The sequence below is a fragment of the Hibiscus syriacus genome, unplaced genomic scaffold (assembly GCF_006381635.1).
Source record: "Hibiscus syriacus cultivar Baekdansim isolate YM2019G1 unplaced genomic scaffold, ASM638163v2 tig00110410_pilon, whole genome shotgun sequence".
NCBI lineage: Eukaryota > Viridiplantae > Streptophyta > Magnoliopsida > Malvales > Malvaceae > Hibiscus > Hibiscus syriacus.
The window spans coordinates 1,067,239-1,092,792 of NW_024062726.1; the positions used below are offsets into that span (position 1 = coordinate 1,067,239).

Below are 25,554 nucleotides of genomic sequence, written 5' to 3' on the forward strand. Positions count from 1 at the left end.
GCCCGTCAATGGAAAGGGCTCTAAAGTTTCTTTTCTTCAAGGTGGTGCTTTCGTCCTCACAAATGTCGATGGCTCCATTACATGGGAGACCAACACCAGAACCACAAACGCTCAAACTGCAGAGCTTTTAGATAATGGAAACCTCGTTCTTGACTCATCTGCTAAAGTTCTTTGGCAAATCTTTGATTTTCCCACGGATACACTTCTTCCTCACCAACACTTCACCAAAAGTAACAAGTTGATTTCCAGGTTAGGTGGAGGGAATTATGGCAATGGATATTTGAACATCTTTTTCGATATTGATAATGTCTTGAGATTGACATATGATGGACATAATTTTTATAATTTAAACATTTAATCATTATAATTTATTGTTTTATCTTGGGATGAACAAAAAGATTGCATGTGAAATATTGACAACATTATAATGATAAAAATATGATTTGCAATGTCACATATAACATATTGCAACAATTGTGGTAACATTACACCAGCAATGCTAGCATTGTCTTGCTTATGGTACACAATCTGTTGGTGCATTCACCAGGGTTTCTCTTCAACTAGTAGAGGTCTTTAAAAGCTTGTAATGCTTTGCTTTAAATTCTATCGTTTGTAGTTTAATATCCTTCCAATACAAAGGAATTGAACACAAAACTGTGATGATGGCATGATCATCAATACTTGTTAATTAACTAAACCTTAAGCGTAGCCCAAGTATACTGATACTAGATAGTTGATTGCAGTGCAGTGCCGGTTACATATACATTAAACAAAAATGCTACCACCCAGGTTTTTCATCTAATACATTGAAAGAGATATGCTTACCTATCTTTTATGCTTAACTGACTGCTTCCACTTTTTTACCGTGCCTTTCCGGGGTTCCTTGTCATCTGGTCGGGAAGCTTGATAGAATCATCTTAAGTGTCTCGTAGGTCATGAAGACGATGCCAACACCAGGAACCACTTTGTAGTACTCGGGTAGAATCCCTCTGTACAAGCCACCAAGACCTTCAGAATGGATTATATGCCTGAAAGTTCCAATCAATCCAGTGTTATAAACACGAGCTCGACCTGCAGCCCCTTCCAGTTGCATACGTCTCCGCACAAGATCAATAGGAAATGTCGCTGCAAATCATCAGTGATGAAAAAGAGAAGTCATGCAGCGATCAGAAACAGCTTCTAAATAATTACTAGAACAAGCTTCATATAAACTCCATGCTTGAGATCTGGTTGAAATTACCAAGTTCTAACAATTGAGATTAGGGGAGAGCAATCACTTTTCTTGATTGGATCAATTGGTTTCCATTTCTTAATTGACTTAACCGACCGCCTCCTGATTTAGTCGACTAACCAACCTAATCAAACCAACTTAACTTCAGTGAATTCAGCTGGTTAACCAACTTTCTTTGTTATGTTTCACTTATTCAATTAATTCCACATAATATTAGCAATTAAATAAGATCATATTAACAACTTAATCTTTATTATGAAGATATAATTTTGCATAGGTAAATTAGTAACCTTAGTCAAACCATATTACTCCCTATGTCCCACTAAATGTGTCTCTTTTGGTTTTTAAAATTGTCCCATTCAAAAATGCCCTATTAGAAAAGTCAACAAACAATAACATTTATATTTCCTTTTTACCCTTACATGTCCCACTCTGTTATACCTATCAAAATAAATATGTCAAATCTATCAATCACCTTTTAGGGATAATTTTGTCATTTTCCTTGGTCAAATATATCTCCTAAAACTATGTGCATAGTCAATATAAGACAAAACTTATGAGGCGGAGGGAGTAGTTGATTTCCCAACTACACCGAAATACAGTGAGCTGAGTCAAACCTAAAAGCAGGGTTGCACTTGCAGATTACTAACCTGTTGATGATGCAATGCCTGAGAGGCTGCCACAAGCAAGACTAACCATAATAGTTGAATCATCGGGCCTAAAGCAAAATCAATGGAATTCAAAAATAAGAAGATAGAAGTATAGAACCAAAATAATAGATCACATGCTACCAACCAATCAAAAGCAATAAGTATACCTTCGTAATTGCCAATGAGATCTCAAAGACTCATATACTGAAAAGCTTATTGCTATACTCGGTCCAACACCCTGCATCACACATAGCATTGCAGCAGCAATTAGAGATAATCAGATAAGAAAATAATGAAGTAAAGAAAAACAGTATATATATTATATACCAATAATGTTGCTCCAAGTCCTTTATACAAGCCGAAGAATCCCTCTTCCCTGCAAATGGTATGGAAGGCATGCCAAATGCCCCTGTAGTATATTGTGTTTCTCTGCAAAGTTCAGAAGAACAATTGAAATGGAGGGTAAGAAAAAAGTAGAAATGAAATACATACATGTATATAGAAAGAGGAAAAGATACAACATACAAAATCTTGGTCAAAGCATAGGCAAAGGGAAATGCAAGTGCCTTATTCACTCAGAGGTATTTAGTCATCGTACCTGCGCTGCGAGACGAGTCCTTACGAGATCCAATGGATATGTAGCAGAGGCAGCAGTCATTCCAGCCAACCCACCGCCTACAAAGTGCACACCAATATCAGCATAGGCACGTCCCCTTTGACTTTCCAGGCAGAGAATAGATTGCAATAACTGCAAAAACATAGGAATGAATGAATTGTGAAACATGTTTGAGAAAAGAAATACAGGCATTACTTAAGAAACAAAGGATCGGGACATACACTCTTGTAGCGTTCATAGGCATAGAAGTTGACTGCAGTGTAGGGAAGTCGATGAGCAATGGTAACCAGATTGCCTTTCCAGAATGCTTTGAACCCTTCTTCATTAATAATGCGTGAAGCCTCACGCCATATAGAAGCATTGCTCAATGCCGATACATCTGAGTGCATTCCTTGGACCTGAGAAAACAAGAGAACATCAGCATAAAGGTTAGATAGTTCAAATTCCCAGTTTAACGTAACAACAAGCAACCATTATTTTGAGATATATCATTCAAATTCATTAAGCTGCCACCATTATTCTGTCAATCCATGCTAAAAGTGAAAACTTTACATTGGTGCCTATACAATTACTCAACTGGTCAGCAATTTTTTAATAATTCGTTCAAATACATTAAATTGTGTTTCTTTCAAGAAAATTATCGCCTGTTTTATTTAAGCTATTTAAAAACAAAAGAAAGCTGATCTTTTACCTCATTTTTCAAAATTGAACCTTCAAATACAATCAAGAACCAAAATTTTAAAGCTGCAGCTTTCCTTTAAAAAGCCTCACAAACCTATTTATTCAATCCCCAGCTACACTTAAACGAAAACAACAACAATACGAAATACCCAGATCAAATTACCACTAAAAATCAATAAAAAGAAGCATCGTTTTCTAATAAGCCAAAGAGAAATTATAAAGCCAGACCTGAAACAAGATGGTTAGACGGGCAAGAGGAGCCGTACAAGTCTTGCTAAAAGCACCGGCAATACCACCGGCGAGAAGCTGTTGAATGGTCCCAAGCTGCGGATTCAAGTCCTGCTTCGAAGAATGCCCATGTTGCTGTTGCTGTTGCTGTTGCTGCTGCTGTAAAATTCTAGCCCCAGCATCTACGACAGTTCCGTGGGCTGAATTCAAAGCCCTTTGCCCTCCTTCAACCACCACCCCGACTCTTGCCTCCACATTCATAATCTCTCAAAAAGCTCTATCTTTCCTATAAGAAATAATTTTTTTAAGGTTTTGGGTTTGTGGGATATTGATGTCACATGAATTTGAAGGAAGACATTTGGAAAAATCAAGGAAACGAAAACAGGGAAGTTATTTGCTCACTTTGGTGAAGTTTGAAGGAAAAAGAAAACGAGAAACCCTAGAATAAGAACTACAACCCTAGGGGGACAAATAATGTTTTTTTAAATTTTGATTAAACTACGTAGTTGGTCATTATACTATCAGTACAATTAATTTTCATCACTTACTTTTAAAACCTTATATTTATGTCACAAAATAGATCGTTTTGTATCATTTCAATTTTGTGCCGTTAGAGGATGAGATGGTAGTTTAATAATTGGTATAATAGAACATTTAAACACTCAATTAATACATTTTATCATTTGATTCATAAAATTGGCTCCTTGGCTTTGCCAAAAAGATAGGGATATGTTTATAATTATGAATTGAATTGATAAAATATATAAATTTTGAATGTTAAGTGTATTATTATATACTCTAATAAAAAAACCTGCTGTACAATAACTGAAATGATATAAAATAATTAGTTTAATGATAAAAATATAATCTTATTTATAGTTCAATGACTGTTAGTGAAATTTCCTCTTATATGTGGTTTGGAATATACTTTTGATCCTAAAAAAATTAAAGTGAATTAAAATAAATCAATTAATACACCACACATTTTAATTTTGTTTGCCTAATTTTGTGAATGAAAAATGTGTGGTTATAACTTGAGGGATTTGTTTCCGTGGAGGATTGATGTACACACACTATAAAATAATTGAACATTGACGTGATGGCTCACCATCAATCTCTCATGAAATAAACGTTCAAATTATATCTTTATAATTTTAAAGTTACATCAATCAATTTATCTATGAAATAGGTATTCGATTTTTTAATTAAATTTATAAGTTTAAATTTTAAATAGAGTAAACTGAGTTAGAAAGATTACTTTTATCTCTGTAATATTTGATTTGGATTAGTTGATCAATAGATCATATATCAATAGTTATACAAAAAAATATTTAAAGCTAACCTATTAAATTTTGTTTGATTTATATTATTGTTGTTATTTTTTATTAATCTAGGGGATTATAAGTGATAATACATATTGTAAAACTTTTAATTATTGATAATAAATATTCAAATACCCTATAATCGTTAATGCTCAAATTCGAAACTTCTAGAGATAATAATCAACCTTTTAGCTAATGATGTTGATTGGTTCGTATGTATTTTTGTTGTTGTAATAAAAAAAAGTTTATGTGTTTAAATATTTTTAACAACAATTATCTTTTATATAAAAGTTTAAGAGAATCATAAATCAAAAGATCTCAATCGTTAAATGAATAGTTGTAATTTCTATAGATATCAAGTTTAAATATCATCGACTGCAATGTATTTAAGTGTTTATTGTTAAATGACGAGAAAATTTAGATTAAGAAAATTTCTATTTGACTTAAAAAATTTAATTTAATTAGTCAAATTAAATTAGTGAGTCAATTTTGACTTTTAATAAAATTAAATAATGAATAGAAGCTATTAAATTTGATTATTTTATGATTTGATTCTTAATTTTATTATTTCTTCAAATCATCATTCATTTAAAATTTGTTTTAACTAAATTTAAATTGTATGCTCCTAAATCACTATAGAATATATGATAATTTATATTAAAAAAAACAAATTTCCTCATTTTGCAATTTAAATTCTCAATTTTGTATGTTTTTTTTAATTTCTCTTTAATTTTAAGTATATTTTGACCAACTTTGAATAATATGTTCCACTACCACGGTAAAATATTTATGTAACTCCAATTTTTATTTTTAATTGTAATTTTTTATAATTTAGTCCCTCAACTTTGTGTTTTATTCAATTTGATATTTCGACCATAATTTCTTGTGCAAGTTCTTTCTTCTTGTCACTTTATTACCTATTTTATACTCTAATCAATATTTTATCCTAAAATTATATTCTTTAAAAAATATTATAATTATATTTTTATAATTTTGATAGTATTTAATTTATAAATAGTGTTACAAATCGTACTTACATATGTGAAGAAGTATATCTTATATGATTAGAGAAGTTTGTTTAAATTGGAATTAATCTATATATCAAAATTTTATAAGTTTATTAGGTTTAAAGGTCACTATTGCCCCTGTAGTAGACATAATTTATCAATTTCACCCCTATCGTATTTTCACATCAATTTAACCATCGAAGTTGTTTAATTGCATTATTTTATACTGTTGACTGTTTTGACTAACAGAACCGTTAATTTCTGCTTATGTGGACGCTAATTGTTTTCACGTCATATAATATTACTAATATGACTAGATGATGATATGACATTTATAAAATTAATAAATAATGTTTTAATATTAACTAACCTATTATGGTTAAATCAAATTTCTACCCAAAAATCCTTAAATTTTTTTCCTAATCTCTTAATCTCGAAAGTGAACGAAGAGAGCAAACAAGTTCCCAAAATCAAATCTCGAAGAAGAAATTTCCCCCCGACTGCCATCGTGCTCTTACCTTTCATCGATATTTTCCTCCTAGCTGCTCGGGTTTTCCTCTAGTGAAAAATATGGAAATTCAACGAATCTGAAGAGATAGAATTGGGCCACCAAAACTCGTTTGATTCAGATGATCTGGATGTGTTCAGCATTCCAGGCTTGCCCTAGGAGTTCAATTACAAAGAACTCGAATTAGCCACCGAGAATGTCAAGATCCAAATCGGAGCAGGTGGCTTCGGTATTGCATACACAGGCATACTCCCTGATAAAACTGTTGTGGCGGTGAAGAAGATAACGAATCTAAGCAATCAAGGCAAAAAAAAGTTCTGCATTGAAATTGCAGTAATCAGAAACATTCACCATGTCAGTTTGTTTAAACTGAGAGGATTTTGTGCCCTTGAGAGACAAAGGCTTATGGTGTACGAGTACATGGACTGAGGCTCATTGCATCGGCTTCTCTTCGGTAATGATCCGACCTTGAAATGGTAAGAGAGATTTGATATAGCACTTGGGACTACTCGAAGACTCGCGTACTTGTACGACGGTTGCAAGCATAAGATCATTCATTGCGATGTGAAACCAGAAAACATTCTTTTGTATGATCATTTCCAGGCGAAGATCTTCGATTTGAAATAGTCTGGAACACACAACGATGTCTGAAAGTCGCTCGAATCACATGGCGACTTCTGGAGTCATCCCTACAGTCCATATGATTTTTCATAGTTGTTTGGGGATTCAGATGTCTTCCAAAAATTGCCGAATAATCCAAACGTCTTCCCCACGTACCTAACAAACACCCTACCTATATAATAAAAAAATCAAAACATTATTGAAACAATTTTGTAATTTTTTACATATAATTATTTTATACATAAATTTTATAAGTTAAAATTTATTTATTTTAATAAGATGTGCTTATTTAAAGTTTAAGGTTTATAATTTAAGGCTTAAAAGATTCAAAGTTTTAGAATTAGGTATCTATTCACATACTAATTAAATGAATTGTAGCATATAAATATATGTTAAAAACGATTTAATTTAAATAAAATATGAGTTAAAAATATCAAGTATAAATGAAATGTTAAATTATTACAATTTGAGGTTTAAATATATTAATATAATTAGACTCTTTTTTTTCTTCATATTCGCATTATTTAGTATATCTGATTTTTTCTTTCTCTGATATCACTCTGAATCTTTGTTGATTTAAGAAGATCCTTTGTATCTTTACGCCATAAAGGAGTCGATTGTACTCTACGTTCAATGTCAATTTCGTCTTATTCTCTTTCGCTTCCTATCAAGAAAAATTCATATTCATATATCTCGACGATATGTAAAAGTATGTTTACATTATCCATATATTTCTTGTCATATATACAGACATAAATATATGATTATGAAGTGAGGGCATGAATGCTAATTATCTGAAAGGATCTGCAATCACATCATCAATCTTACATATTAATATCATAGCCTTTTTTTAATTATCCTAAAAGAGGTAAAATTGTACCAATAATTCAAGCAGATTGTTTATTTGGCCCAATAGATCAACTTCAACATTATTTTGCATTATACGCCATTTGTTACGGTGCACGACAAACTCGTTAAGCCCATATGGCAAGTTTGTCCAAATATTGTTTTTAAATAGATAGGTTTGTGGGCCCTGTAGGGTTGAATCTTTTAATATATCTCTCGAAACTCGTCATGTGAATGTGACGATTTCTATTAAAATATATTCAACTATATTTTTTAATTAAAGTAATTTATATTAATTAAAAAATATAATTTTTTTTAAATGTAACTCGTCATGTTACGTGAGGAGTTCCCTTTGAATTTCAAATTTATAATCGTTAATTGAACATTGGGAAACCAACATAATATTTTTAAATTCCATTGAAACTCGTCATGTGGGCGTGATGAGTTCCAACTATCATATTAGTTTTTTTTTTGTATAAACAAGAGTGAGTTGATGGTGTTTGTATGAGAAGTGAGAAACGTCATTAGAATCAAATCATAAATAAGTGGGTATAATTTAGTGAAACATAATTATGAAGGTTTTATCGTCCAGTTCGATATTTAGGAAGATGCAGACAATGTTTTATGTTGTAGCCTTCACCTCTATAGTGACCACAAAGCTTTGGTAGACCTTGCTCTCTTTGAGGATCATCCATATAAGTATGAATTCAGCTAGATTCAGGTCGACCTTTCAACTTTTTACGTAATTCTAAATTTGGTGACCATTCTTTAAAAATAACTGGTGTAGGCCAATAAACATTGTTTCAGATATACTTAAACTCATTGTTGTATATGTTACACATAGCGTACATACTATAATAGTCATCTTCATAAGAGTATGTGCAACATTAACGTGTAGACATGCAACGACAATATGAGCACATAAAAATCTAAAAGCTTGAAATCGACAACAATCAAACCATATTTTATTTGGATTACTAGTGCATGTGGTAGAATTGTCTCTCTCATGTGATTGAACAAGTTCTTGGACAACATAATAAGAATCAAGTCTTGAAAAATTATGAACAAACATTGATATTGCACGTGTTTGATTTTTTTGCATTGCCTTCTCCAAATCTGGAGCCCAATTTCTCCCTTCGTTGATCGTGACATCTATTTGTGCACTTTTGTCTGCCTAAACTTTACTTAACCTTAAGTGAGTCTCCCTAACAATACTTACTATCAAAAGATGTCGAATCCCTTTAAGCATTAAGTTTATAAATTCGTCAAAGTTGGTTGTCATATGGTCGTAATGTCGATCTTGATCGTCATATTCTTATGACCAACTTTCCCTAGGGATTTCAACTACAAAGTTATAAACATTTCAATATCTTCTCAAATTTTCTAGTTGTGCACTGAAGTGTGGTTGTAGTTAAAGTATATGTTGAACCAATATTTGATTTTGATATAACATGAATTTTTAAATGATTTAATTTATTAAAATTTGCATTTTATTATTCTATTAAAATTTGTCATAAAATATTTTCAAGTGGTTTTAATTTTGAAAAATATTCTTAATATTCTTGAGTCATTATATATTTTATAAATACTCTTTTAAAGCTCAAAATACTTGATTTTGTCCAAAAAAACCCTTTCAGTCTCGAGACTAGTATGCCAGTATCCATACTCGCTTTCCAGTATGCATTTTTGGTATAGATACCAAAGTGTTGGTATCGATACCGATAGGTGAGTATCGATACTCACTAGAATGGAATTGATACCGAGGGTTTCAACGGCTATAATTTTAATCGTTAGGATGCTTGGTCTCAAAACTCACTACCCGGTATCGATGCCATTGTTGCTGATGAGTATTTAATGCTCAAAATTAATGAGTCTAATGGCTCTAATCAACCACCGATAGATCTAAACGGCTAAAAATGTATTATAAGGAGTAAAAGGGACCAAGATTCAAATTAAGAACAACAAGAAAGATTAATGAAATATCAAACCAACATCAAAAGAAATTTTAAGCTAAAATTGTCATTTTTTTTGTAACACACCTGTGAGCTACTTTGTTTTATTTTTGCTCAAACGTAAATTGGGCGAGAGCTTAAATTTGTGCAAACATACTTTTTTTGTTTGCTTAAGATTCAAATTTATTTTTGTTTTATTTGTTTGCCTTTGTAAGCAAGGTTTTGAGGTATAAACCTTGTGTGTTATTGTAAGGTTCCACATTGTCCTTAAAAGTTATTAAATCTAGTAGATTTAAGAAATCCTTAGTGTGGATGCTAAGGCAGTGGATATAGACTTGAGTTAGAAGCCAAACCACTCTAAAATCGTTGCGTAAATTTTTATTTTTAAGCTGTTCCCACCCTAATTTTTTTAAAGCCAATTCGCGCCACTCTTGGCATATTTTGGTTAATCAATAAAGTTAACAATTGGTATTAGAATAAGTCTCTATCGAATGTTTAACAACTTTTAGAAGATTATGTGATAACTCTATCATATTCTACAATCAATTGAGGAAAATGGTTTTAACCTCCGACTCTTACTTCATTGAAGATTTACAACCAATGAACAAGCCACCTTATTTAAATGGAGCAAATTATGCCTATTGGAAGAATATTATGATGCTCTTCATTTAAGTAAACGATCTAGGAGCTTGGAACTCTATCATGAAAGTTCACTCTACTCTAACCAATGGGATGGAAGATTAGAGTAAAGAAGAAAAGAAGAAGTTCCAATAAAATGTCAAGGTTATGCACTTTTTATTTTGTGCATTAGGCCCAAATGAATATGGAAGAGTCTTATCTTGTTCAAATGCCAAGAATATTTGGGACAAGCTCTAAGTCACTCATGAAGGAACAAATAAAGTGAGGGAAACGAAAATTGATCTTCTCAACCATAACTATGAGAATTTTAAGATGAATTTGGATGAATACATCAAAGCTATGACGGATAGATTTTTTGTGATTGTTAACAATCTCGAGGGATATGGAGAAATCGTTTCTATTGAAAAGATTATAAGGGAGATGGTTTACTCTCTTCTAAAGTCTTAGCAATCGAAGAAGAAGACGATCATAAAAGAAAGTAGCCTAAGGTCTTTTACTCTTGTTGAACTTATTGGTTCCTTGCCACTCATGAGTTGTTGGTAAAAGGAGATGAGCAAGAAGAAGAAAATAAGAGAAGAGTAGAGCATAAAGAAAACAAAAGGAAAGTTTGTGTTGCTTTATGATTCTTTACACACAAAGAATATAATTCCGATGAGAAGGACTATGAAGATGATGAAGAGATAGTCAAGCTCTCAAAGATATTCAAATGATTCATGTCATTTAAAGATAAATGGACGATACATGAGTCAAAGAAGGAGAAAGATCCCTATCATATGTTACAATTACCAAAAATCGGGACATGTCAAGTATAATTATCCTCAACTGAAGAACAAATGATCAAGTAAGCCAAAAAAGAAGGCTTCTATTTGCACTTGGAGTGATGAAAACATCATTGATGATGAAGATGATGAAGTAGCCAACCTTTGTCTTATGACCGTTCAAGAAGATTCAAAGGTATCTTCTAGCTCAAATGAATTAAATTCTTATTCTTTTGATGAGTTACAAGATGCTAATGATAAATTGATTTTGGAATTTGAGACCATGAATTCAAAATATAAGAAAATAATTTCTAAGTTTAAATTTGAAAAGTATTCTCTTTTAGAAGCAAACTTGGATTTTGAAAATCAAAATGAAACTTTGAAAAAGAATTTAGATTTTTTAAAAATTAAAATTGAAAATTTTGAAAAAAGAAAATCTTTATTTAAAAACAAGTTTGAAATCTTAAGAAAAGTAAAAAAAATATTTATAAGGATTCATCAAAGTCAGTAATGGAAAAATGTTCACATTACCATTATCTTGGTCATACATCACATATTTGTCATATAAAGAAAATAAAAATTTTATAAAATTATGAATCCCTAAGGAAGTAGGGGCATTGAAACTAACACTCAATGACCCAAAGTAATTTGGGTACCAAAAATCAAGTAGATTTCTTTTGTAGGTGTGTTGGAGAAATGATGAGCATGTCAATTAATTTGAAAGTTATATATACACTATGGAATGACACTTAAAGAAAGGGAGGCTTAACAAATCAATCTTAATTCAAGTGGAGGTTTACCCATTCATCATCTTTTTCTTATAATCATTGTCTTTAGGTTACACACCAAGTGTTTGATAAAATACCCAAACGAAATTTGCCATCACTTTGCCACTATTTTTTATTCAAAATGCCTTCTAGAATGAACCTCAAACGTCTTAGGACTAGTGGCTCTTCTCATCCAGGTCAATCCTCAAACTCAAAAAGTTTTGAGAATATTTGCTTTAGGGATTCTAATAACCTTGGTTTTTATAATTGTTTCTTCAAAACTAAACCCCTTCAAACCGAGAGAACTATTTATATAAATTTCCTTATTTCACTGGTTTATCTATTTATTATTTTTGAAATATTTATTTCTTGGGGTTGGTTGGACTTATTCAGTATTCCACCTAAGGTGAATCCAAATCTTGTATGTGCATTCTTTTGCAGTACAATTCTTACCCATGAAGAGAATGATATCAACAAGTTATTGGGATTGAATCATATCTTACGGGGAAATATTTTACTCGTAGTCTCTCATCCATAGCTATCTATCTAATTATTAATGATAATTGTCCCCTTAAGGACAATCAACTTGTACATATGGATATGTTTCCTAATGATAACCCTACTTTCCTATAGTTCCCCAATCATCTCCTTTTGTTTCTCATTACATGGTTTTTTTTATCCTTTTGGTGGTAAAGCTACCAACATGTGTGCATATGACTATTGGTGATTTTATCATGTCAAACATCAAATTCGACAATTTTTTCAATGATTATCTTTTTGAGCTTGTTGATGTTGTTTAAATAAGTAAACTATACCAAAACTCTTCCATATGGTTGTATACTTAGTTTTATCTTTATGGATAAACTTAGAGTGTCTACTTCTTTTGACCATTCCATTCCTATTATCAGTGTTATTGATCTCAAATCAACTCACAAAGAGAATTGAGATTTCGATTAGTATTATGGTGAATGAGGTTCCTATAAAAAATAATAATTCGACGACGTTGAGAAAAAAGATAACAAATTGAAAGCACCTATCATGCCACATCTCAAGAGGAGATCACCATGAAGACCATGTATGACTACATGGTTCAAAATTTTAGAAACTTGAGTGCTCAAATGGCCGCTATCGATCATCACTTTGAAAACGTTGAGAATGACGTTCACTTGATGCATAAACACTTGATGCCATCATTTCCTTCAATAGCTCTTCCGAAAGAATAATCATTATATATTATTTTTAGGATTTTTACACTTTTATTAGAGTTTATGCACTTTATAGTACTTTTTATTATTATTTATGTTTGATATTTTTTATATTTGGTATTGTTTTAGTTTGAAATACTCTTGTTGGTAACATTATGCTTATGAACGTTATTATATTATGTTAAGAATAATTTGGTTTATTATCTTTAAATGTTGAATATTTATTCGATTCCCTAGTAACCTATTTTCTCTTTTGAAGCTTAATTTGATTTTGTTATAACAAAAAGGGAGAGAAATATGTGTAAGTTTAAATTTTCTTCTATACAAAAATACTTTTACTAAGGGGAGATTTTATTTTTCACAAACTTTATATGACAAATCATTTTAAAGCAAAATTTCACGAGTTTTGTTATATATAAAAATGGGGAGATTGTTTACCAATATTTGATTTGGATATAACATGAATTTTTAAATGATTTAATTTGTTAAAAATTTCATTTTACGATTCTATTAAAAATTGTCATAAAATATTTTCAAGTGGTTTTTATTTGTGAAAATAATCTTAAGTGTTCTTGAGTCATTATATATTTTATAAATACTATTTTAAAGCTCAAAATACTTGATTTTGGCCCAAAAAAAGTATCGATACATATTTTATTGTGCGTATTTTTGGTATCGATACCAAGGTGTTGGTATCGTTACCGATAGGTGAGTATCAATACTGACTAGAATGGTATCGATACTGAGGGTTTAAACGACTATAATTTTAACTGTTAAGATGCTTGGTCTCGATACCCACTGCTCGGTATCGATACCAAAGTTGCAAGTAAGAATTTAATGTTCAAATTTAATGAATCCAATAACTCTAATCAACCACTAACAACTATAAACGGCTAGAAAGGTACAAGATGACATAAAATAAACTAATATTCAAATGACGAACAACAAGAAAGATTATTGAAAGAACAAACCAACAACAAAAGAATTTTTGAGCTAAAGTTGCCATATTCATTGTAACACTTGTGAGCTACTTTGTTTTATTTTTCTCAAGTGTAAATTTGGTGAGTGTATAAATTTGTGCAAACGTAATTGCCTTTGTGATTTTTATTTTGTTTGCTAAATTTATAATTCCTCTTGTGAAGAGAATGTAAGTAAGGTTTTGGGGTATAAAACTTGTGTGTTATAGTAAGGTTACACCTTATCCTCAAAGGTTAGCAAATCTAGTGGATTTGATAGATCCTTAGTATGGATGCTAAGGTAGTGTATGTAGACTTGGTTTAGAAATCGAACTACTCTAAAATCGTTGCGTAAATTTTTATTTTTGAGTTACTTCCACTATAATTTTTTAAAATTCAATTCACCCGTTCTTTGCATATTTCAGTTGATTGATAAAGCTAACAATATAGCCTAGAAAAATTGGGTTTAAGAATACAAAATGAAGAACATAAGTGAAACATGAATAATCAATTAAAAATAACTTATTATATACCCATGTTGATAATCCCTTTTTGATCTTTTTATTCTTAAACCTTCTCATAACATTAGAGACAACATGACGTATACAATATGTCATATATGCTTACGGAGGCATTCATTTACTTCTCGGTCTAGAAATTATCACTAACAAACTATTTGAACGATCTAATATGATACATACTACATCTTGAGTGACAACATGGGAGCACTAATGAGAGAGAGAAAATTCCAACTTTCCTCCGATTCATTTTTAACAATGGTAAAGGCAATGGAGAAAATATTTCTATCACCATCTTGTGCACCATATATCATCAGGACATGTTTTTATATCACATATAGAAAAATCCTATAGACTTGAACCATTACAAAATTGGAACCCTTCAATAGATGACTTGAAAGCCCATAACAAGCCAGTAAAAACTCTCTTTCCAAAGATAACTTCTCCGTGAAGTGAGTTCGTAAGAAGAGTAAAAGATCTTACAATGGTTACAGGGACGAAAAATTACATTTCTTGCAACAGAGGTGATAGCTTATTTTATGATTGATCCTAATCACCATATAACGACCTCATTATTTTCTCTTTAGCCATCCACAACTTGTAGTATGAAGAAATATAACCAAATTTATTTCGGATGGATTTCACTAACACTGAAATAAATATCTTTGGATTTTTTTGACCAAAAGCTTGACATATGAGAATATGACATCTGAATCTATATATTTATCATCTTGTGTCAACGAGCTCATTATACATACGTGTTGGCCATTGAACCTTGTGACTTCCCATAATATCTTCCATTATAAGTATAAAATTCGTATCCTCTAGTTACACCCGACATCATGGTGTATACAATTTACGAAATATGTTTTTTTTATCAAACTCTGTGACATAGAATTGTAGATAAGATTTGATGTTGTACTCATTGATTGCCAGTTGTGCATCATTTTTAGTTTCAAACTGGGTAACACATATCTCTGGCATATCATAGATTTCAGGATTCCACATAACATTGTAATAATGTCATGCATTACAATTAAATAATAATACCAAGGTAAATCATTTTGAGTCATTTGGGGTTAAGGTTGTGTTAGTGTTTGGGCCCAAATATTTAAAGCATTTTGTAATCCATGACCTTGTGAAATAGCTACCTCTTATACATCATCCTCAATATTCAAACCTTGTCCCTATAAAGTGGCCTCAAATATATCATAATCATCAAGTATTGATGTGCCATCATATTTCATAAATGGAATAACAATTTCATTATCATTGTTAAACTCAACAAGACTTTCATTGAATCGCCCGTCAAGATTATCATCTATATCATTTTCATGCGATATAGATGTTTTTGGTTCTTCTGTAACTGGTGTAGCAGCGAATGAGGTAAGAACATCTAATGCATTTTCATTTAAACATAAATCTCAATCATATATTATTTGTTGATTGATTCAGTCTAACCATAACAACATCACCATCATCATAAGTCTAGATTGTTCTATATGTAATTGGACTTGATGGGAATAAGTACCGATAACTAATAACAAAAAATAGAAGCCCCAAATTTTTTGTTAATTTTGTTCTTCATTTGGTGATGAGATATATCTAGAGGGAATGTACGACCTCAGCAAAACACCAACATCAGTTTGTAGGATTTCAGTGATGAACTCAAGGTCATTGTTTGAAAGAATTTTTTGTAGATTCAATAAAGTTGTAACCTAATACCATATAGTAATATTTAAAAATGATAGAAAATTTTAACTATTCATGTCATTTTGTATTTAGTGAAATATCACGTAAAGTTAAAACTTCTTTCATATTGCGTGAAAAATCTTATCATGTACAATAATAATTTCAAATGATAGAAAATCTTAACTATTCACGTCCTTTTATATTCAGTGAAATATTATCTCGAATTAAAACTTCTTTCATATTGAATGAAATATCTTATCTGGTACAATAATAATTTTAAATGACAAAGAATTTTAACTATTCGTGTTATTTTCTTTTTAGTGAAATATCACCTCAAATTAAAACTTTTTTCATATTGAATAAAAAATTTTATCTGGTATAATAATACTTCTAAATGACATAGAATCTTAACTGTAACACCCTAATCCAATCTGACCCAAAATCCTTGGATTACAATGCCACACTGGACCACCGAAATAGTAAACCAATTTTTTTTTAAATATTTGTAAAACATTGACAACTGTTGTTTCGGTGTCAAAATAAATTCCTTATTCTCAATCAATAAATAAAGGAAATATGTAGTAAAGAGAAGTAAGGGTCGATTCCACAGGGACTTAGAAAATTATAAATTTCTGTCTGATTTATTTATGCCAGGAGTGAAACAGTAAAAATGAGGGGGTAATTTTGGTAAAAATATATTAAAATAATAAAAGCGATTAAATAAATAAAAGTAATTAAAGTAAAAATAAGAAGATGAAGATTGTGAATAAATTTGGTAAAAGTAGCCTCAAGCTTCGCTTTGATTCAATTTCCTTATGATCATCGAATAAGATTTTCTCTTCGGGATTCACGTCGGTTACTTTGTCTACAAGGGTTATCCCCGTGACTCTATCTTGTATACCGAACACCCAAGGCAATCTTTGATTCCAGCTTCGATAATTGATTCTAACGACATCAATTGTCATAGATCAATTATCGTTTAAGTTCGTAGCGTCCGACTTAAATTGTTGCTTCTATAATCGTCAATTCTGATCTCAATTCCCTCTTGGCGAAACTATCTCGCCAAGTGTGTTCCCAGGAAGTCGAATTATTTTCTATAAGCTGAATCTTCCTCCCACACATTTAATCGCAACAACCTCTTGACCAAAGTCAATCTTTGATTTTGAAAACTGTTTTGATTTTGAAAAATAAGCGCATAGATTGAGAGAGATATTCCGAAGATATTAAGGGACTGTTTCAATTCTCCCGTTGGAATTGAATCATCGCGACATCTCTCGGCTTATGAAAAGTTTAGCTAAGCATGACAAAAGTCATACTTAGCATATTAAAAACAAAGCTTGAAAATAAAAGAAAAATGGAAAAACTTGAAAAGTAAAAAAGAGAGAACTTTAATAAAACTAGAGAGAAAAGAAGAATGTAATTTGAGTGATGAGTTTAGGCTTACCCTAAGTGGGTATTTATAGCCTCTCAAAGCCTAAAGGATAAGCAAAGAAAATAATAAAATAATATAAAAGATAATTTTTTTAAAATTTAAATCCATACTTAAACTAGTCTCCTAATGCAACTCTACTTGTCAATCTTCCAGAAGGCGTGCGGATGAAGTCTTCTAGAAATCGCCGCTTACTGAACCTTCTAGAAACTGCCACGTCAGACCGCATCGTGCCTAGAGTCATGCCCATGTCTCCAGCCATGACCAAATAAAAAAAATGCAGAATTCACCCGATTTGTCACAAATTCTGGAAAGCAAGAACCTATACAAAAATAAGTATAACACGACCAATTCAGCAGTAATAACTCCATAAAATTGAAGAAATAACGATAAAATATTAACGATTTTGAACACTCATCAAATTCCCCCTCACTTATCTCATGCTTGTCCTCAAGTATGATTAATCAAACTAGTCAAAAATTTTATTTACCGTTCTTTGCCAAGTCTCACATTCATGGAGGCAAGGTAGAGACCACAATAACTATTCAAGTCAAGAAATTAATCAATTGAACATCACCAATTGGAGCAAGTCAAGTGCAATTGTAATATCCATTCATTCATTAATCTCAATGCTCATAACTCAACACCTTACCGGGATTCACTCAAATCACTCAATGTGTTTGGGGTAAAGAAACTCTCAATGTCAGAATTGACACGGTATTACCATAAGCCTGCAAGTAAATCAAATCTCCACTACTAATAAGAACAAAATGCATAAATCAAAGGGTCGTTTATTGGTTGTAACGGGGCTTAGGTAAAGGTGGGGAAAAGGCTAAAAATATGGATAAAAATTCAAGGCAAAGAACTAACAAATAATAATCTCAACTCCATCAAAACATTAAGCACAACAAGATAAAAACACGACATATCAAACAACAAATTTCTTGTCGAAATGCATTTTTTTCACACTTTTGTTGTTTTGTTTTCCATTTTCTTCTTTCATGTCTTTTTTTTCTTTTTTTTTCGAACAACCTTTTTTCGAATTGTTGTTTTTTTCCGATGGAGCATACAATGGAAAAAATATTCACTTTCCCTGAAAAAGGTAGAAAAGAGGGATAAAATAAAGAGGCTTGGGTTTATGAATATGGTGAAAACAAAGAAATGGGAAAAGGCTCAAAAGTGGTTAACTAAGGGGAAAATGCATGGGTAGGCTATTTAGTGGGGAAACGTAATGGTTAATCCTAAGATGCCCAAATCACTTTTAAGTATCATGTTCATGTGTAATCTCGACAGTATTTATCATACAGGTTCTAGAATACCAATGCCAAATTCGACACACTCAATTAAACAAAATAAGAGCGAAAATGATATGCTCGTAAAGGCTCAAATCTCACCAAATTGTTTCATGCATTGAGCTAATCATATTTCAACCAATAAAATCATGGAATATAAAAAAAACACCAACTTATCACAATTCATGCTATTCGCTATCAAGAACATCCTAACTTAAATAATCATGTGTTCTCAAACAAGCATAGCATTCCAAAAATTTTCAACAAGACTAAGACAATCAATGAAATTTCCGACCAATTCAACCAACACATACTAGATTCAAAGCATAAAGACAGGCGAAATGAAATTCAATCCTACACTCTACTCTACTCCCCCTCACTTAAAGCGTTTTGCCTCGAAACGAAAAAAATTAAAGTGCAAGAGAAGGAACAGAGTACTCCCGGATTTAATGTCGACCTCGGCCGCGATGAGAGGCGCCAGGACGTAGGTAGGAGAGGATCTCTGTGATGTTCGTCTCGATGGAGTGGAGAAGGTTGTGGACATCATCCATTTGGGATTGCATATCCGGGCGTGGTGCTGTAGGAGGCGGCACAGGTGCATTTCGACGAGTGAAGACTCGCTCGCTACGAGAAGTAAAGACACCTGGTGGAACGAAGTTAGGTGCACTCGGGGTTCCGGTAAGTAGGCCTATTGAATCCAAACATCGCTCATCTAAAGCATCTGCAGAAAAAGCATAAGTAAATCGTGTTACATCAAAGCGAGCGATGCGAGAAGCTAAATGTGTAATGTAAGGGCCAAGGATAAGTGGGTGATTGGATCGGATAACAATCTCAAAGGCCCGAGCAAACCAAAATCCTAGGTTCACATGCTCGCCGGTGGTCATGCACCATAAAAGAATAGCTCGACTCGGCTTAAGGAGGATGATGAGTCATTCCGGCCGTAATAGTTGTAAGCGAGGAAGCGATGGATATAGCGCAAGGCTGGGTCGTGGATAAGATGGGCTCGCGTTGAACAGGCATTAAATGTGTGTCCGGCTAAACTCGTAAGTCCCTCATAAGCCATGTCGGCATCGAAACTCTACGGAATCTCAAGCAAAGCGGTTAAATATGAATGACTCATTATATCCGTCACGAATCCCATAACAAGATTAAATTCCGATATAGACATTGAGAAGTAAGTTCCACATATTCGGAATGATACAACATCAGGCGAACTAACATTAAGCAGGCGTTGGGGTGAAAAATTAAAAGTGGCATAGAATTCAAACACGAGTTTATAAAACGTTTCACAGTTAATCATTGGATAAAGTTCCCAACCAATGGCAGCAAAGTATGCGTGAACAGACTCACGTAAATGCAATGTTTCTAGAGTACGAGTCGGAATATATTTAGCTACACAGAAAGGGTGGTGTCTTACCGACTCGAAACATACCAGTTCGTCATTGGAGAATTACAAATACCCGTGCATCATTTCCTCGGGAGGGATAGTGTATGACCGACCCCGTCGGTTGCACTCCAAAATTTTTTGGGTTGGTGGCGGGCTGTCAGGTGCATCCCCTGGGCTAGGTGAACGGTTGAGGGAAGCATTGTATGGAGATTGCTGCCGTGAGCTCAATGTTGTAGACGACGGATCCGGAGGCGGGAAAACTGCATCAAAATCCTCTGTAAAACCATAGATAGGATGATACATTAACAATGGTTGAATCGATATGGGGTTAGATTTTACTTTGGGAGCATTATTGGACTCTACCAAGTGCATCGAGTATGACAGGAATGTCGTCCGTCTTGGGTGTGTTGATGTTTCTTCTGTTGGCAATGAGTGGAATGACGGAGATGGAGATCGCGAAGTGGATGGACGATGAGACATGTTTGGCCCGGGGTAGAAAGAGACGGTTGACGCAAATGCAAAGTGATACGGTGATATCGGTACTAGGTCATGACCTTGCGTCGGTTGAGTCGGAGGAGGTGGCGGAATGGAGTCGGAGTCACTCGGTAACTCGATGAACGCGGGCGCGTTTAAGCGGTGTTGTCCTCCTAGGACGGCAGACGGAGGAGCATTGGTGTTGTTGGGTCGGTTTCGCGTGCGTACCATAGCGGATTAGGGAGGAGTGGGTGGTCGTGAAAATGTTGAAGTGAGTTGATTTGTTTGTTGGTGCCGCTGGTGGTGAGCAGAATAAATGTGAGGGTTCGTGCGTTGGGGGAAAATGATCGGGTATGGAGAGATGAAGAAGAGAAGTTTGGTTTAATTGGGGTTAGTGTGGTAGTGTCGTGAGTGGGAGGGGAGGGGTGTTTGAGTTTGAGTCAAAGTGGGTGTTATTATTTTTTTAGGATAATGGATGGTGAAATTGAAAAAGAATGGATTGATGGGATAAGGTGGAGTTTTGTTATTATAATATAAAAGGTGTTTAAAAATTGGAAAAAAGGAGATGAAAGGTGATAGAGTGGGGTTCATGACATAGTGAAAAGGGGGAGGAGAGAAGGGGTTGGCAGGTGGGCGGCAGAAGAATCATATTTGAAAAGAAATGGCTTGGGTTTCACTAACGTGCGTCGTTAATTACAAGCTTCTTATTCTTTTTCCTGCTCGATCGTGCAATGTAGGTTTCGAGTTTAGAACTGTTCGAATGAAAGTTTTACAATTCTTCGTCGTTTAAGTTCGAATAAAAATATCAGGTTCCTATAGAATAAAAATATAAATTAAATTAAATTAAACATGCTTGAATGAATAAAAATAAAATGAAACAAAAAGAAAAAATAAAAATATAATGGAATTGAAAACAATGGGTTGCCTCCCATGAAGTATTTTTTTTAACGTCGTTAGGTCGACGACCTGATTTTGATTACATGTTCTTCTAAGTTGAGATCTTCAATTAAGCAAACTTCGCTATTCGCATAATATGGTTTAATCTTGTGTCCATTTACTTTAAACCAAGTGCCCGAATTGTTTTTAATTTCGACTGCGCTATGAGGAAATATTCCAGTTACCGTATAAGGTCCGTTCCATTTTGACCGAAGTTTTCCTGCAAAAAGTTTTAATTTTGAATTAAATAGAAGAACTTTTTGTCCGATAGAAAAAGATTTAGAAATAATTTTTTGATCATGGAATTCTTTTGTTTTGTCCTTATATATTTTGTCATTATCGTAAGCGTCTCTCCGAATTTCCTCAAACTCCTGTATATTTAATTTTCGTGTTTCGCCAACTGCTTCTAACTCCATATTGCACTGTTTAACGGCCCAATATGTCTTGTATTCTAGCTCGACGGGTAAATGGCACGGCTTACCGAAAACAAGGCGATATGTCGACATGCCGATAGGTCCTTTATATGCAGTTTGATAAGCCCACAAAGCGTCAATTAGTTTCAAACTCCAATCCTTGCGATTTGGCTTAACTATCTTCTCAAGAATCATCTTTATTTCCCGGTTTGAAATTTTTGCTTGTCTGTTCGTTTGCGGATGATAAGCCGTGGCAATTCTGTGATTCACTCCATGCTTTTTCATAAGAACATCAATTACTCGATTTATGAAGTGTGTGCCGCGGTCGCTTATTATCGCTCTCAGTGTACCAAACCTGGAAAAAATATAATTCTTCAGAAATTGAACAGTAGTTTTAGCATCGTTGTTTCGAGTGGCTTTAGCCTCTACCCACTTCGATACATAATCAACCACAAGAATTATATAACAATTGCCAAAAGAAAAAACAAATTGACCCATATAGTCAAGTCCCCAAACATCAAATATTCCGCATATATGTAAGGATTAAGGGGCATTTCGTTTCTTCGACTCAAATTACCTGTACGTTGACAATTATCACACGACTTGCAAAAAAAGTAAGCATCACGAAAAATATAAGGCCAAAAAATCCACATTCCAAAATTTTATGAGCAGTTCGCTTCGGTCCAAAGTGTCCGCCACACGAATAGGAATGTCAAATATTTAAAATTGAGCTTACCCCACTTTCAGGTACACACCGTCAAATTACCTGGTCTGAACAATGCTTCCAGAGATATGGATCATCCCAAATAAAGAAACGAGATTCTCTCTTGATGCGGTTTACCTCGGCTCTCGTTAAATCAAATGGAAATTTACATGTAGCTAAGTAATTAACTATATCCGTGAACCAAGGTATTGACTTCTGCGCCATAATCAAGCTTTCCTCCGGGAATTCTTCACGAATGGGAAGATCAACTGTGGTAATTGGAAGCCGGCTTAAGTGGTCGGCCACTAAGTTCTCACATCCTTTCTTGTCATTGATTTCCAAATCAAACTCTTAGAGGAGTAAGATCCAACGGATTAGTCGTGGTTTTGCCTCTTTTTTGCTGAGCAAGTACTTCAAGGCTGCATGATCAGAGAAAACAATAACTTTAGTGCCAAGAAGATATGATCTAAATTTATCTAATGCAAAAATAATAGTGAATAATTCTTTTTCGATTGTTAAATAATTCCGTTGTGCGGAATCCAAGGTACGAGATGCATAAGCGATAACGTGAGGTTATTTCCCGATCTTTTGTCCGAGCACATCCCCAACACTTCCATCCGAAGCATCACACATAACATCGAAGGGAAAATCCCAATTTGGCGGTTGGACTATGGGTGCCGAAACCAACTTTTTCTTTAATATGTCGAATGATTCTTGGCATTGTTGGTCGAAATTGAAGATTTTATCCTTTTGTAAGAGCTCGCACAATGGTTGCGCCACCTTAGAGAAGTCTTTAATGAATCTACGGTAAAAACCTGCATGACCAAGGAAAGAACGAATTTCCCTCACCGTAGTAGGGCAAGGAAGTGAACGTATTATATCGGTTTTTGCCTTGTCTACCGCAATTCCTTTAGATGAAACATATGTCCTAGAATTAAACCTTTATCAACCATAAAGTGACAGTTTTTATAATTCAAAACAAGGTTAAATTCTAGGCATCGACGCAATACATTTTTCAAGTTTAATAGACACTCATCAAATGAATTACCGTAAACAGTGAAGTTGTCCATGAAGACTTCAATACCTTTCTCAATAAAATAAGAAAAAAAATACTAATCATACACCTTTGGAATGTGGCAGGTGCATTGCAGAGTCCGAAAGGCATGCGTCGGTAAGTGAAGGTGCCGAAGGGACATGTAAACGTTGTCTTTTCTTGATCTTCAGGTGCTACTGGAATATGGAAGAAACCTGAAAATCCATCAAGACAACAATAATGAGATTTACCGGCTAATCGTTCTATCATTTGATCTATGAATGGAAGAGGAAAATGGTCTTTTCGAGTTAAAGAATTCAACTTCCTGTAATCGATGCAGACTCTCCATCCATTCTGAACTCGTGTTGGCACAAGTTCCCCTTCAGAATTTTCGATCACAGTAACTCATTTTTTTAGGAACTACATGTATAGGACTTACCCATTTGCTATCCGAAATTAGATATATAATATATGCATCTAGGAGTGTTTGTATCTCATTTTTTACTACTTCCATCATTGGTGGATTTAGCCGGTGTTGACCCTCGCGTGTTGGTTTTGCGCCTTCTTCAGTTTTAATTTTATGCATACAAGTAGATGGACTCAATCCTTTTATGTCAGCGATGGTCCATCCTATAGCCTCCTTGTATTGGCAAAAATCGAGATCAAGTCTTTTTCCTTCTCCTCGGATAACCCTTTTAATATGATTACTGGCAGAGTGTTGTTTGATCTGAGGAAGGTGTATTTCAAGTGATCAGGTAGCTATTTAAGTTCAACTTCAGGTGACTGCGGAACAGAAGGTAAGACTTTAGTCTTAAAAGAAATCAAATTCAATTCTGTATGATCATAATTCACGTTTTCATCATGACCCTCCAGCTCCCTGCATATATCAAAGGAAAAATTGGTCTTTAAAAATTCATCAGCCAAAGGATCAATTAAATCGACAGAATTTAAACTTTCCACTTTATCAGGATATCTCATTGCCTTATATACGTCAAATTTAACGATCTCACCATCGAATTCCATAGTTAATATTTCGCTCCTCACGTTAATTTTTTGTGTGTGCAGTGCTCAGAAAAGGGTGCCCCAAAAGAATATCAGACGATGTTCTCGTGCGATCATTCTCCATGTCGATTATATAAAAATCGATGGGAAATATCAAGTCGTTTACCTCCACCAATATATTCTCTAAGAGTCCTTCAGGATAGATCACTGACCTATCGGCAAGCTGTATCGAAATCTTTGTGTCCCTCAAAGGATCGTTAGTGACCATTTTATAGACAGATAGAGGCATTACATTAATTGACGCACCAAGATCACACATAGCTCGTTTAATCTCAACCTTACCAATTTTACAAGGGATTGAGAACATACCTTGGTTCTTCAGTTTAGGTGGTAACTTTCGTTGGAAAATGAATGAGACGTTTTCTCCCAGGCTTACTTTCTCGACTCCGGTAAGCTTTCATTTTGTTGTACAGAGATCCTTTAAAAACCGAGCATACCTTGGAACCTTCCGGATAACCTCGAGGAGAGGTATATTAACTTCCATATTCCGAAGTATGTCTAACATTTCATTTTCCTCGTCTTTTTTTATCCTTTTTGACTAACCTCGATGGAAAAGATGGTGGCACGTTATAGGGAGATGGCATCGGATTATCCATTTGTTCTTCATCATTCTCTTTCTGGGATCATG

At 33.6% G+C, this 25,554-nt stretch overlaps 1 protein-coding gene across 2 annotated transcripts; it reads right to left on the reverse strand.

Annotated features, from left to right (window-relative positions):
- Window positions 1–594: 594 nt before the first annotated feature.
- LOC120124013 (mitochondrial substrate carrier family protein B-like) lies at window positions 595–18,793 on the reverse strand. 2 transcript variants are annotated; one of them, XM_039142784.1, is made up of 9 exons: window positions 18,782–18,793; window positions 9,300–9,309; window positions 3,407–3,692; window positions 2,719–2,895; window positions 2,480–2,629; window positions 2,209–2,310; window positions 2,049–2,119; window positions 1,882–1,949; window positions 595–1,125 (listed from the first exon to the last, which is right to left on the reverse strand). In XM_039142784.1, the coding sequence occupies exons 3-9, from the start codon at window positions 3,665–3,667 to the stop codon at window positions 887–889; spliced, it is 1,068 nt and encodes a 355-aa protein (XP_038998715.1). In that variant the 5' UTR covers window positions 3,668–3,692; window positions 9,300–9,309; window positions 18,782–18,793; the 3' UTR covers window positions 595–886. The 2 variants fall into 2 exon arrangements, with proteins under 2 accessions (XP_038998715.1, XP_038998714.1); XM_039142783.1 differs by lacking the exons at window positions 9,300–9,309; window positions 18,782–18,793 and having other exon boundaries at window positions 3,407–3,815.
- Between the last annotated feature and the right edge of the window lie 6,761 nt (window positions 18,794–25,554).

Coding starts and splice junctions, on each gene's coding strand:
- LOC120124013 (XM_039142784.1), bottom strand. CDS start 3,667: ATGAATGTGGAGGCAAGAGTCGGGGTGGTGGTTGAAGGAGGGCAAAGG. Junction 2,630..2,718: donor CCTATGAACGCTACAAGAGT/GTATGTCCCGAT, acceptor ATGTTTTTGCAG/TTATTGCAATCTATTCTCTG. Junction 1,950..2,048: donor TCTCATTGGCAATTACGAAG/GTATACTTATTG, acceptor ATTTTGCTTTAG/GCCCGATGATTCAACTATTA.